The sequence below is a fragment of the Furipterus horrens genome, unplaced genomic scaffold (assembly GCF_987537825.1).
Source record: "Furipterus horrens unplaced genomic scaffold, mFurHor1.1.pri manual_scaffold_2, whole genome shotgun sequence".
NCBI lineage: Eukaryota > Metazoa > Chordata > Mammalia > Chiroptera > Furipteridae > Furipterus > Furipterus horrens.
In genome coordinates, this window is record NW_028327172.1 from 7419370 (window position 1) to 7433769 (window position 14400).

Below are 14400 nucleotides of genomic sequence, written 5' to 3' on the forward strand. Positions count from 1 at the left end.
TGTCTGTCCATGCCTCCATCTTGGCCAGAAGTCCAGTGACATTTCTTTTTGAAAGAATAATCACTTTTCTTTAGGGTGATGTTCCCAAAAGCCACAAAAAATGTGTTTTTATGTGAGGAATGAGTGAGCTACTCCATATCGTATTTGTCACTACAGGGAAAATTTCTCAATATATTTATTTGAGTATTTTCTCCCACCACAGTCTCTCTCATTTCAGAATGTTTTATCCAGACATGCTTTTCTTTACCATCATATTTCTGTTGTTTTATACATATACTCATATATACTTTTGCTTTGTCTTCCAAATCCATTGAGTTTTTCCTAGCTGTCATAGTTTTAATTTCTCTAGAACTCTTTGTTTTACTTTAAATGTTATTAACCATGAGACAAGAACAGATCATTTTAATATGAACTTTCTGAAGACCCACAAGGGGAAGTCCTGTCTGGACCAGAGAACTGGGAACACAGTTAAGGATAAGTGTTGATTAAGATCTTGCTTGGCTCCCTTGTCCTTGCCTCACCTCTCTTGGCTGAAGCCTCGGGCAAGAGTAAGAGCCGGGACAGGTTCTGATGCAAGTTGATGGCCCTCGACTACCACAACCCTGCCAGCTTCAACTGCAAAGATGAAACAGAATTGAGAAGCTTTATTGTTTGGCTTGAGACCAGAAAATCAGACACTACAGATGGAAATCATAGGTAATTTAAGCAATATCCACAGCAATGACTGGCCCAAGTTCTTTGAAAATTATCTCACAGGCTTTCCGGTCAACAAGGAGGCCTAGACAGACATACTGTGTGTCCCTCCACAACCCAGAGTGATACAACTACCTCAAAACTAGAGACAAACAGAAGTTTCAGGAAACCGAGCTGCATAGAAGTTCGAAAAACCAAGATATAAAAAAAAAAACGACTCAACCAGACAGGTAGGAAGGTGGTGTGGTGGCGGCAGCACTGCGGGCAGTGGCAGGCCGGCAGAAAGCACAGCCACACATTTTAAAAAGAAGGGAGGACCACCTGGGGAGCGCTTCCAGCACCAGATGAGACTGCACAGCTCACGGTTCCAGTGCTGGGGAAAATTGAGCCTCATTGCTTCTGACTGTGAAAACCAGTGGGAGTTGGGGCAGAGGAAGAAACTGATGGTCTCTCAGTAGAGTCTGCTCGTTTAAAGGGCCCCTATGGTCCTTTAAACAAGCAGGCACACCCACTCTGGGAACCACGGCCAAGGAAACAACTAGAGAGTCACCAGTCCCATACAGGAAGTGGGAGAAGAGTGCCTAGTAAACGGGCAAGTGCTGAGCAAGCAGCACTGTTCCCTCTCAAACCCCTCCACCACATACAGTGCCACAACGTGGTGAAACGGGTCATTCTTTACCTACGAATCCCTATGGCCCTAACACTTACAATGTAACAGATGTGACAGCTCTGCTTAAGACACAGAGGCAGACAAATACAAGAGCCTGTCAAGAAGAAGAGACAGAGAAGTGTGCCCTAAAGAAGGAGATCAGTGTTCCATTGGGAGAACTAAGCAACAAGGAGATAGCCAACCTAATAGATGTAGCATTCAAAACACTGGTGATAAAGATGCTCGCAGGATTGATCAATATGCTTAAGTACTGCAGATGCGTAAGGGAAGAAGTGAAGGCCATGGTAAATGAAACAAACAAACAAAAAAATCAACACAAAACCAATGGTGAAGGGAAGGAAACTGGGGTTCAAATTGGTGATTTGAAACACAAGGAAGAAAAAAACAGTCAACCAGTACAGAATAAAGAAACAAGAATTGAAAAATATGAGAAGAGGCTTAGGAACCTCTGGGACAACTTTAAATGTGCCAACATCCGAATCACAGGGGTGACAGAAGGAGAAGAGGAAGAGCAAGAAATTGAAAGCTTATGTGAAAAAATAATGAAGGAAAACTTCCCTAATTGGCAAAGGAAATAGACATACAAGTCCAGAAATCACAGAGTCCCAAACAAGCTAGACCCAAGGAGGACCACACCAAGACATATCATAATTAAAACGCCAAAGGTTCAACATAAAAAGAGAATTTTAAAAATAGCAAGAGAGAAGCAGAGAGTTTCGTACAAAGGTGTGCCTATAAGTCTATGAGATGGCTTCTCAAGAGAAACTTTGCGGGCAAGAAGGGACTGGCAAGAAGTATTCAAGGTGATGAAAAGCAAGGACCTACAACCAAGATTATTCTATCCAGCAAAGCTATCTTTAGAATGGAAGGGCAGATGAAGTGCTTCCCAGACAAGGTAAAGCTAAAGGAGTTCATCATCACTAAGCCATTATTATATGAAATGTCAAAGGGACTTATTTAAACAAAAGAAGGTCAAAACTACAAACACTGAATGAACAACAAACTCACAAGTATCAACAACTGAATCTAAAAAAGAATAAAAACAAAACCCAACTAAGCAAACCAGAATAGCAACAGAATCATAGGTATGGGAATCTTTTGGAGGGTTAACAGCTGGGAGGGGGCAGGGGAAGAAATGGGGATATGGTGCAGGGATTAAGAAACATAATTGGTTGGTACAAAATTGATAGGGGGAAGTTAAGAATAATATAGGAAATGGTGTAGCCAAAGAACTGATGTACACAACCCATGGGCATGAACTAAGTGAGGCGGGATTGCTTCAGGGAAGGAGAGTACTGGGCAGTGGGGAGCAAGGGAAAAAAATTGAGACTACTTTAACAACATAATCAATAAAATATACTTTAAAAATAGGGGAAAAAAAGGATAGTATCTCACAGGTGTTAACTGTCCTTTCAAGATCCAAGATCGACAAGAAGCAATTGACTGACTTCTTGGTTTAGCTGTTAGTCTTGAATATGGAGATAATGCTGAAAAATAAATGGATTAGGTATTTAATTATGCCAAAAGGCCAGAGTGTAGCAAAACATGTGGAACCACAGATCAGCTTGGAGGCAGATAATTGTGACTTTAAGGCTGGTGTAATGACCTTGGCTGACCTTCTTCAGATTCTGAGGCATCACGATCACTTGGCAATGCTGGAGGCAGTGTGAGGTTTGATCCAGGGCACCTGACGCAGGCTGTGGTTGCTAAAGCAAACCAAACAAAAGAGGGATTGATTGCCCGTTGCTTTAGACAAGCATTGTCTTGCTTTGACACAGGAGATGGAGATCTTAATGGAGCTGCTTGAATTCTGCGATTGCTGCGTAGACAAGAGCTAGGGAGCTGCAAGCGGAAATCAATGAAGCTGTAGTAGCTGTTTAGGCCATTGTTGCCAACCCAATGACAGACCGCAGCCTGGGGAATGCTGGAAGATGACCATGTTAGGATTCCAGCCTCTGACCCACCCAGCACAATTGGGAACCATGTATACCCTGGTATGTGTTTGGTAATCAGACATCACACTTTCAAGGAAAGTATTCCAGGAAATTAACTATGTTCTAGAGATTTAACATCATTGCTTTATCTTTAGTAAAGTTTGGAAAAGTTCTTTCTTATCCTCTTGTCTCTACCCATATTTATGTCCTCAAACTGGCAGGTTAACATCTAGGAGAGAAAAGGCAGAAATAAAGGAAAGAAAGAAAGGAGAACTGTTCATCTGGACACAAGGTGAAGTTCAGTGACCATACAGGCCTGAACACATACATTTCTGAGTGGAGACATTGAATTTCATGTCATCAGAATGGAGAGCGTTTGAACGTTTGCTTCAAGTAAGCTTCCAACAAGGCAGTGCTTTGGATTCAGATGATTGTCCTTGTCACAGAGTGTAGGACAGATGCAGAGAGGGGATATCTGAGGAACAGAGTCAAGGCCGAGAGGATAACATGTGACCAGGGAAGGGTTAGAAGCCTCAGACATCAAGGCGAGAGACTCTGCAGAAGTCCATGCTTTATACCCAGTGGAACTCAGGGTGTGGGTTTGAACCAGATTTTCTCAAACCCATGCTCTTCAACAAAGGAAAACCCAGGAGGCAAATCAAACGGAGAGTTGACACAGACTTGCTTGGATACGAGGGGTCAGCAACACGGGACAGTGTTCCAGGGGATTGAAATATGAGCCCTGTTCCTATCTACACTTATCTCTCTGCTGCCTCTCAGACAGCTACCGTCGGTGGGACCTTCTTCTGTGTGTTTGATAAAATACGCAAACCTAAAAGTTGAGGCCGGTCCTCCTCCAATGCCCCGGCTCAGCACAGGCAGCCTTTTTCAGAAAGAGCCTGGGGACTGCTATCCCTTGCCCTGGGCAGAGGCGTCGAAATTACCGTCCATCAGTGTGGTTGTCCATGGTCAGGCTCTTGTCTCTGCAGCTGTTTCAGGTGCTACTTGTCTTGAGTGTCCCTGTTTGGGCACCAGATAAGGCTGTCCTGCCTCCAATGTCCTGCTCAGTCAGAAACTCCCTGTCCCTCAGGTTTCCTGACCACGGCAGAACAAATTTATCCAGGACACTGTATTTTGTCTGGAGGGCTGGGAGGTGGCTAATCTCTCTAGTGAAGAGAAGCATGGAATTCCTGTGTCCTGTGCCTTTTATTGAGGAGAAGATTTGGGAGATACAAGGTCAAAACTTATGAATCACCAACAAGCTTTGAGACACTTGGTTACAGTTGACAGTTACTGATTACAGATATCAATATAGAGAACACAGTGACCAGTCTGTGTCAGGGTCTGCCAAACATCCCAACGCCATGCTGACATCAGGCACAAGGCTTCATACATTTTTAGCTACAGATTGTATATAGCTAACTAAGAGATAAGAAAAGCGGAGCAAGCTCTAAAGCATAATATGCATTCTTTAAATCCAATTCCCATGGGGACCCCCTGAGTGGCCTTCAGTCCAGTCTGCCTCACAGTCTTCTGGTTTTCTGTTGAGACTTAAGGGTTTCCCGGGGGGCGGGGCAGGGAGGGCCTGGCTCATGGCTTGGGCTACAATTCCCGAAACCACAAGGAGTGGTCCCCCATAAAAAGTGACCACTTCATCCTTGTTTAAGTGTACAATTCACTGGTATTGGCTACACTCACAGTCATTAATTTTACCACTGTTTTCAGACTCATCTGGTCAGAAACTCTATCTGTGAGACAATCACTCTCCCATGTCTCTCCTCCGCCCTAGTCTTGCAGCCTCGCATACCCTCACCTCCCACACGGCCAATGGCTCCTGGAGGGAAATGTTCGTGCACAAGGCCCTGAGTCTATTAGCGTGACAATGGGGAAACGACCAATGACCTGCCAGGGCTAGGCTCGCAGGGCTGGAGAAATGGCCATGGAAAGGCCTCTAGGTGACCCCCTGGTGAGGCTGGGAGCTCTGACTGTCCTGCACAGTCTTACTGTCCTCCCTAATTGACTGGGTGGCCTGGTCTTCAAAGTCACTGGGTGCTGCACCTGTAGGCAGTGGACATGAGGAATGGGGATGACATGGGTTCTCTCCCAGACACACCCACACATTGTCCTGGAGTGAGCCCTGGGCCTCGCTGGCTTATGAAGTTGATTCTGAGAAGACACAGGAACAGTCTTGAGAGGCAGTGGGTAGGACAGTCTTTGTCCCCCATGCAGTGATGGTAATAGCCGTACACCGTCCTGGAGACTAGTCAGGACCAGGTGAGACCGAACCTGTAAACTTCTGGTACAATGTCCACCCATAGGGTTGGTCCATGCAGGTAAACCCTTATATATTTTAGAAATAATAATTGATTATATTTGATCTTTTCTATTATCAATTTATTCAGAATGGTCGCAAAAGAACTTTGTGATATGGATATTACATCACAGCAAATAAAGTGATAACAGAGGGATGACTCTGCATGTCAGTGTGTGTCTGTGTGTCTGATTGTGCATGTTTGCAAGTATGTGTGCATGTAAAAATGTGAATCTCCGTAAGTTGTTGAGTGTAAGTATGTGTCTGTGCATGAAGTTCATTTCAGGCTGTGAGACAGGGGGCTCTGCTGTGATGGGAAAGGGGCCTCACAATGGAGGTGTCAGCTGTCCCCTGCAGGGGACAACGTAGAGGCAAAAGGACCACAACAAGCTCCCGTGTGGAGCTTCACAAATCCTTGTGTGTACCCAGCAGAGTATGTGGACTGAATACATCATATAACATGTCTCAGAAAATAGACTAATTTAAGTGTACGTTTCCTGATGTGATCAAAAATACACATTTATTTGAAAGCGTTGGACATAACTGATGACAGTAGATAAGGCCTGTCTTCTAGTTTCTGAATCATAGTTCGTATAAACACTCCCTTTTTAATGGGGGAGTGGATGCAGTTCTAATAATAAGTTCTCTTACTTAAAAATCCAGAAACACGTAACCACTAGTATTTGAAAGTGGCAGCAGTAAGGTGGGAATCCCATTTTATTTAGGAGGGTCACTGCGGGGTCCTGAGCAGGGCACCTCGCAGGACGGTGTCTCCAACCCCAGGAGACTGTGCAGGAGACTCGGGCGCAGCGGGAAGGATAGGGCTGGACGGTGACGACGCTCGGCTGTGCAGAAGGAAAGGATAAGACGTTCGAGGGCTGCGGGCCACGGAGGGGGCGGAACTTAGAGGGCTCTCAGGTGTCAGGAAGCAGATGAGCTGAAGTAGCCTCATAAAGGTCCCCCAAATCCAGACCCTAAACTTGGGGCCTACCATTCATCCTCCAAGGCACAAAGGGTTTTGCAGGTGTGACATGGCTGCAGATTTTAGTTAGGAAGGTATTTCTGAATTTCCTGGCGTCCTCTAAATGCCACCCTACATATTGTGTATGAAGGAAGCAGAGAGGGTTTTGCAAACACACAGACAAGGAGATGGCAATGTCACCAAGCGGGGCAGAGGCGGGAGCGATGTGGGTCCCAGACAAAGAGTGCCACCTGCCTTCGAGGGAGGAGCAGCCAGGAAGAGATTTTCCCCTCGACCCTCCAGAGCCAGCATGGCCCTCCCAACGCTGTGATTTCGGCAGAGCGTTACTGATTTTAGAAGTTTGGCCTCCGCACCTGGAGAAAACACCTTACGTGAAGCCATCACGTGTGTGGTGGTGTGTTCCAGCACCCACTGGGAAGTAATCCCAGGGCCTAGGCTGTGCCCGTTTTCTGAGTCGGCTGCCTCACTGGAGGGTGGGCCCATCAGCCGGGGGGGCACTCAGGGCAGAGGAGAAGGCCGGGCGCAGACCCAGTTCTCTGGCCCGTTCCTTCTGCAGTAAGTGTGGGCTGTGAGAACGGACTTGCCCCGATGGCCGCTGGGTGCTTTTTTCTGGGCTTTAGGGGGAGTTTGAGGGAGGAAGCGGTGGCCGAGCTTTGGTGAGCCATGCGGGTGTGCACGGAGCAAAGCGTTTCCCGAAGGCTGAGTCCCGAGACTCACTACAAAGCGAGAAGTGGACAGAAAACAAGTGACACTGGACACTCCTATCGTTGAAGCCCAGGGAGGTGAGGACCAGGCGGGCTGAGTGTGCCTGTGCGTCTGATGGGGACGAGGCAGCAGAGGTGCTGCCGCTTGGGAGGCATGTGCCTGGCCAGGGGGGCTGCGGGTTCTCTCAGCACAAGCCCAGGAGCAGTGCCATTTGGGGGGCTTCAGCCCCTCAGCCTCCTTTTCTCTCCCGGTCATGTGACCGGGGCGTCTGTGCAGGGATGCAGGTTGGCTCCTCAGCAAGCCTTGCTCTGGGCTCCCTACCCTCGGGCCACCATGGTCCATGGATGCTGCGTCTCTGGAATGTACTCTCGACACCACCCAATGGCCACTTCATGACGAAAGCCACCCCAACTCCCGGCCACAGACTGTTGACAAAAACAAGACGGGCAGAGAAGTGCGGGGCAAGTAATTTATTAAAGCAAGACGTTGAAACCTTCACATGTTCCGGGGGCGATCAGGCCATCATTGAACGACAGAGGCACTCCTGATAAGGGTTTTAAGATCTGAATTGTTTACATGGTGATATTATTTTCATCTGAAATAGAAAAAGAAAGAAGGGGACGTCAATCATGCTGCTCCTGAAGATGACACGTTCACACGGACTTCTGTTCACACAGACATGAGAAGGATTTGGGGCCCAGCAAACGCACGTGGAGGCACCAGGCAGGAGGGCCGTGCGGGTGGGAAGCCATAGTCCTGGTCCAGACACGACAAACCGTGCAAGCCAGGAAAGAGCCGTGCCCACAGCCCGACAAACTACCCCGGATGACCCAAGAGCAGGACTCGGGCCTCTGATGGGCCAGGAGAAGGGTCAAGCATTGGACCGAACATCCCAGGATTTCCTTTCTCTGAGTCCCAGGCCTGAGGATGGTACTTTTTCACCCCAAAGTGGACGCAGGGTTGAGAGACCGGGACAGGGCGGGAGGGGACGTGGGACGTTCTGCCTGCGGGAGCTCTCCGGCCTCCAGGAGGGAATCTCAACCTGAAGGCACACGGACGTCCCCACTCTGAGATGCCAGCTGCTGCGGGAATTTGCACAAAAGCCCAACTTAACCCAGGGGGAGTCGGGCTGGGAGACACCTTTAAATATCTGGTTACTTCCTAAACACACAATGGAAGTCTCTGCCCACTGGCCGTGGTCGGTGAGGAGTGGGAAGGGGGCAAAGGTGCAGGGAGGTGCCTCGGCTCTGGGAGAGCTGGCAGAGCCCCCAGCCAGCCAACCCCCTGCCTGCTGTCTCCCCTGCCACACTCCCACGCCCATGAGAGTCCCCAGGGACTGTGCCCCTGGGTGAGGGAGCTTGCCCTCTGACCCCCAGAAAGCTCCCAGGCAGGGAGGAGGCAGCCTCTGGCCCTTCAGCATCACCACGTGGGCCCTGGTGTCCTCCTCGGGGCACTATGGGAGCCTGGTGCCCCGGGAGGTGACCTGAGAAGGGGGAACACGCTAGATGCTCTGTGCAGCCTTCGTCTGGCTCAGAAGGCGTCATGTTATCATCCACCCTGTGGCCGCGGGCCACGGTATTAGAGGTGAGAGAAGGGGCAGGTGCCTCCCCACCTTGTGCCCACAGAGCAGACCCTGACCTCCCTCCTGCCTGTGCAGCTGAGCAGAAGCCTTTATGCAGAAAGCAAAAAGAACTTACCACAACATTTTGAATTTTTTTTCTCTTATATAAGGGTATATGGTCTATGCATTGCTTCACTTCCATCTTGGCTTCGACAGCTTCAGGAGGGGCATGAAATCTCTGAAGGTTCATATGGTAGACAGAAGACATATCCATCAGGAAGCTTCTAACTTCAGAAACAAGGGCTGGACAGACTCTTGCATTTGCTGCAGCAGAAGGAGATGAAATACAAGTGATGTGAGGAACGTCCCTTTTTCCCCAGGGGCCCTGTTGTTAGAACTACACAGGGACCCCTGGGGATATATGGTCTGTCCCATAATTGCACCAATGACAAAGCAAAAGACCACAACCCGTCACTTGTTCAAAGGACAGAACAAGCCACAGGGCTCTGGCTGGGAAACTGGGGGACCGAGGCCCAGTCCAGGGTTTAGCCTTTTTAAGTACAGCCCCGACTTTCCAGGACTCTCCAGCTTTGCTGAAACTCGCTTTCCCTAGATTTCAGAAATTCAGGTTTGCCTGTCAGTAGAGTGACACCTTCTTTTGTCTTCCACACTCGGGGAGCGGAGGTGTTAGTGATCAGTCTTCCAAGCTGAATGGTAGAGTCAGATCTTACCAGAGTCCAGAGGGGGAGACATAAGTCTGGAGAGGAGCCGGGAATCTATTAAATGTTGGAAGAGGCTCTTGAGAGACTGAATTAAACAGCAGAATTTTGTCACTGGGTGAAGAGGGCCAAATGCTTAACGTAGGAGCGCATAGGTTTCACAGACCTGAGGCTCATGCGCAGATCATGACGGGCTCTTTTATGGACGCTGATGCGCGGAATTCATTAGAGGCGGTGGGAGGTGTGGCAACTGGGGTTTGCTTATGAGTCCCCTGGGATTGTGCTGAGACCTGCAGTCACCACGTTTCCTGGTCTGGGTTCTCTGCCCCTCCCCCCACACCCATGTCTTTGCAACCACCTGCTGCACAGATGTGCCCGGCCAGCTCTGATGGGACCTGACCAGACAGCACCTACGCAGAGACGTGGAGAGGGTCAGGTCAGAGGCACACGGGGCAGAGAAGGTGGTTCAGGAAGTCAGATGAAGGGTCAGAAGAACTCAGGCCAGCGTCAGGGCGTGAGGACTCGCTGAGGTTTTGCTGGGTGAATGGCTCAAGGTCACCTAGAAATGCAGCCAGTGCGGCCCTGAGATTGCACTGGGGCCACCGATCCTGGTCGGACTCCCCGAAAAGGAGCGGCACGGGAGGATGTGTGGGCTGCTGCTGCTCCCCGCTGACCATTAACAGTCAGACCCCACTGGCTCTTCTTGAACTGAGAGCTCTCCTAACCCTTCCTGCTGGAACATTCTGTGAGTCCGATGTCGGAGTTCAACAGCCGTGGGCGTGGCTGGCACCAAAGACTCTGGGAGGGACAACCCCTGATGAGACCAGGGCTGGCCTCGGACACGCCCATCTCCCTCCGCCGTCAGCGCTGCTCCTGCTGGCAGCTGCCAAACCAACATCAGAGGAGACGCGCGGAGACAGCATTTTGTTCAAGTCACAGCGCTGCTGAGATGCGGGACCGTGACTCACCACCAAATATATTACGTTGTGCTGCTTCTGACCCACAGGTCCTAGGCGGGGAGAGAGGCTGCAGATGGGAAACTCGTAAAGGCGCCTGCAAGGATTTTCTGTCAAATTCCAGAGTATTGGGAATGGATACAACGAGCCCTCGGCTCTCAGGGCGCTAGTGCACACGCAGCGGGAAAGGTCTGGATTCTCATGCCTTCACCCCCGCTCCCCAAAGAAGTTACCTAGTTCTGAGAAGGTTACTCACCCTCATAGCAGCAAAGGGCCAGAGTGACCAGCAGGACAGGCAAGGACAGTCTCATGGTCGTTTTGCTCTGAGTTCAGCTTTAGCCAACAATGAGCAGGTAGCAGCTGGCCTCAGCAGCCAGGGGAGCCCGGGGCTATTTGTACCAAGTGAGCCTCCCTGGTCCCGCCCACATAGGACATGGCAGGTCACAAGGCCTGGCGTCCAGCCCTCCCTCCCTCCTGAGGCCTGGTGCCATCCATCAGGGTCACAACCCCGGGGACTTGGTCAGCGAGAGGCATTGCCGGCACCACACACGTGATTCTTGTAGCAAACAGCGAGGCTGGAGTTTTACAAACGTGTACTCAGCGGGTGGATGGGAGCCCCCTTAGATTTTAGCTCCTTAATTGCAGGCCGTTCTGGCTTTGCTCATCTGTCTCAGCCTAGCGCCAGGCCCTGAGAAGAGGATCGTCCGATATTCCTGCAATATTTGGTTCCGGCGCATCTTTAGTGCAAAATGATGCCTGCGGGGCCGGGTCACTTTGGGCAGCTGAAGAGAAAGGCCGGTGGCGTGGTGACCGCTGTGAAGCCACCAGTGGTGTTCGCTTCTCCAGGGAACACGGGGCCAGGAGGAAGACCCCTCCCAGCTCCGGCCTCCCGACTCTCATCTGACGTTTCATCCATGGTCACCCGAGAGCTCAATCACATCAGGCGCTAAACTGGCCTGGCTGACAGTTCAGTTTCGTTGTCAGTTACCGGGGTCCCACGTGCTGCGTCCCCAGGGTCCCAGCAGCTGAAGCACCCACAGGGCTCGTCCTCTGCCTGTCCCCAGCCACGAGCAGACACGCTATGGAAGCCCGAGGGCACCGACAGTTGTGAGGAAAGGCAGAGGAAGCAGTCTGGGTGCAGAGGAGCGAACTTGAGAGCCACTCAGGAGAGACGGAATGTTGACACCCAGTGGTGTTAGGAGGAGGGATCCGTGGGAACAGCACGAGGGACGACAAGACACCATGAGCCACGTGTCTTATAGGGAACACAGGAACGTGTCGCCCCAAAACGCTAGTGCACAGTGGAACTGGGACGGCTTTGTGACGGGAGAGACAGGCTGGGCCCAACCAAGGCGAGGGCCCACTGCCCTCCAGCAGCTCTGGTGGCAGCGGGAGGACGAGGCTGACGCCGCTCCCTCGCCCCAGTGCTTCCCTCTGCGGAGCGACAGCAACACCTCTTCATGGCTGGTGGGACTGCCGATAGTACAGCCACTTTGGAGGACAGGGTGGCAGTTTCTTGTCAACTGAACGTACTCTGACCCCACAGCCCAGCACTGCAGCCATGCGGACAAGTTGCCACCAGCTGTGTCATCCTGACCGAGGGGAAGGCCAACGTCTTCTTGACAACATTTTCTTCCAACAAGGGGGAAAATTAGATAAAAAAAAAAATCAATGAATTGGGCATAATATATGGGTGGCTGTCTGACTCTCAGAGAAATCTAAGAGAATCGACTGAGGAAACCATTAGAACAGAGGATGGTCCCTGCTGTAGCTGAATGCAGGGTGGCATGAACGGCACTCCTTTCCCATCAACCTGTCCCACCACGTGACGGGACAGCAGCCGTGGCACCGCGGGCCACCGGTGCTCCGGCGGCAACAGAAGTATACCGAAGCCACACGGTTCAACACGCAAACCTTGAAGGATAAAAGCCTGAAAATATCCTTGCAGATCTAACAAGGAATCTGAAAACACCAAGGCACACAGCTTGTTCCTGAGGAAATAATAGAAAATGGGGAGCCAGCTGCTCTCAGGTCTGCAGAGCGTCAATCCCGCCCGCGCGGAGTCCTAATCCGGCGGCTTTGCACATCGTCTGACTTCTGCGGTGCGCTTTGGGTCTTTCACATTTAGAATGCATTCTCTTATTCCTTCGTGCGGAGGAGCCCGATTTTAGGGCCTGACTGCCTGGGTCCAAGCTCAGCTCTGAAACTTCACACTTGTGGGGTCTTCAGCGAGGTGCTGACCCCCTTAGCCTCAGTGTCCTCATCTGTAAAATAAGGGTGATACCAAAGAGTTTGTGTGAGGATAAAAAAACGAATTCAGGAAAAATGCTTAGCACAGTAGTGCACATAAATGTCAGCGTTACAATTAGGTGAAGAGAAGAAAATGTAAGTCATAAGTCATAAGTCAACACAAAAAGTCACCTCATCCCCAAAAGCAAATATGAGACTGAACCTAAGCGACGTTGCCAAGGAAGAATGTTGATTTATCCTAAATGCTAACTGAGTGTGCTCTGGAACTGGTTCCGGTTCAAGTGGGATTTCTCTTCGTTAAAACAAGATCATTATTTTTCAGTCACTTAAGTTCCTGTTTCATGATGACATCTAAGTGACTTTTACTGTTATATTATAAGCCTAAATACTGAATATTGGAACTAAGGGTAAAGGAGGCTGGTGGGTGGGGTAGGTACAATTCATCCCAAGACACACAGAGTCTTTGGACTCCAGTCCTCAGCAGGATGTGCTGGTGACAGGTGTCCTCTGGCAGTGGTTGGCATCCCAGGGCTCCTTCAGAGCCATGTGTTTGACTGGTGAGCAGGGACATGGGATGGAATCATTTCAGACACCATCACTTCTGGAGCATATGTCCACGTGTACTTTTGTAATTTATGTATCATCTGGTGACACTGGTTCTCATGTGCCACGTCCCCTGGCATAAACATCCTTTTTCCCTTGTACTTAGACACATGGCATGCACATCATCTGTCAGTCCTATCTGGCACTAACTCTGTGTGCACAACCCCAGATTCCAAAAACCTAATTGTAAGTGATAGTTTGTAGTACACGATGTATCTCTATAGAGAGTAGTTTCTGTGTCCTGACTTTGAATAAAATCAGAGAAGGACCTAACTTAGCTGTGGCATATAAATCATTATAAATAATTTTGAGTGGTAGATCCCACTGTCATTTTTGGCCCAATCTCCAAATGAACACATGGAGTCGAGGGGCATCGGTACCACACACTTATTCTTTCAGCAGCTGCACAATCAAGTGACAGGTATTTTCAGCGTTAAGACCTCTAAGGATGAGCACCATGACTAAAGTAACCTCATTTTTACCAATAAATGCTATTATCCATGGGTATATAAAATCAAAAGCAGGCCTCATTCAACTCATCAAGGAATGTATTTATCAATATCATTTTACTTTGCTAAGAGTATCAAAACTGTAAGGTATATGTTTGGTCTCTACCCAGGGCTGCCGGGATCTCTGATGGAGCCCCCATCACCAACGTCCCTCATCTCACACACTCCACGGGGCACGTCATTGTTTCTTCCTGTGTCCCTCACTGTCCACTGATGACCCCCGAGATGTACGCCCAAGGCTTCGGGGGCACGTGTGAGACGCTGCACCCCTCTTTCCTGCTCCCACTGGCCACCTACCTGTAGCCCTCATTCCTCTAATGACACGCTGACCGCTTGTCACAAGCGGTGAGCTGCCACGGGAGACCCACGACCAGGAAAGGACCATGGGGCCTTGGGGACTGTTCCCTTCCTTTTGCTCACAACTCTTCCCATAACACAATTGCCCTGGGACAGCTACATCTCTTTCCTGTTTTGGACACACGTAAAAAATGTATATAATAAGGGAAA

At 49.8% G+C, this 14400-nt stretch overlaps 1 protein-coding gene and 1 pseudogene across 1 annotated transcript; one reads left to right on the plus strand and one right to left on the minus strand.

Moving 5' to 3' along the window:
* The first annotated feature begins 580 nt into the window (after positions 1-580).
* On the plus strand, positions 581-3298 carry LOC150017654 (tRNA-splicing ligase complex subunit RTRAF-like; annotated as a pseudogene).
* Positions 3299-7786: 4488 nt separating this feature from the next.
* Positions 7787-10929, minus strand: LOC150017655 (secretoglobin family 1D member 2-like). The gene is made up of 3 exons (XM_090267468.1): positions 10788-10929; positions 8993-9180; positions 7787-7890 (listed from the first exon to the last, which is right to left on the minus strand). Exons 1-3 carry the CDS (start codon positions 10840-10842, stop codon positions 7852-7854), a joined length of 282 nt encoding a protein of 93 aa, XP_090123594.1. The 5' UTR covers positions 10843-10929; the 3' UTR covers positions 7787-7851.
* Positions 10930-14400: the final 3471 nt, after the last annotated feature.

Coding starts and splice junctions, on each gene's coding strand:
- LOC150017655 (XM_090267468.1), bottom strand. CDS start 10,842: ATGAGACTGTCCTTGCCTGTCCTGCTGGTCACTCTGGCCCTTTGCTGC. Junction 9,181..10,787: donor GGCCCTTTGCTGCTATGAGG/GTGAGTAACCTT, acceptor CTTCTGCTGCAG/CAAATGCAAGAGTCTGTCCA. Junction 7,891..8,992: donor AAAAAATTCAAAATGTTGTG/GTAAGTTCTTTT, acceptor TTTCTATTTCAG/ATGAAAATAATATCACCATG.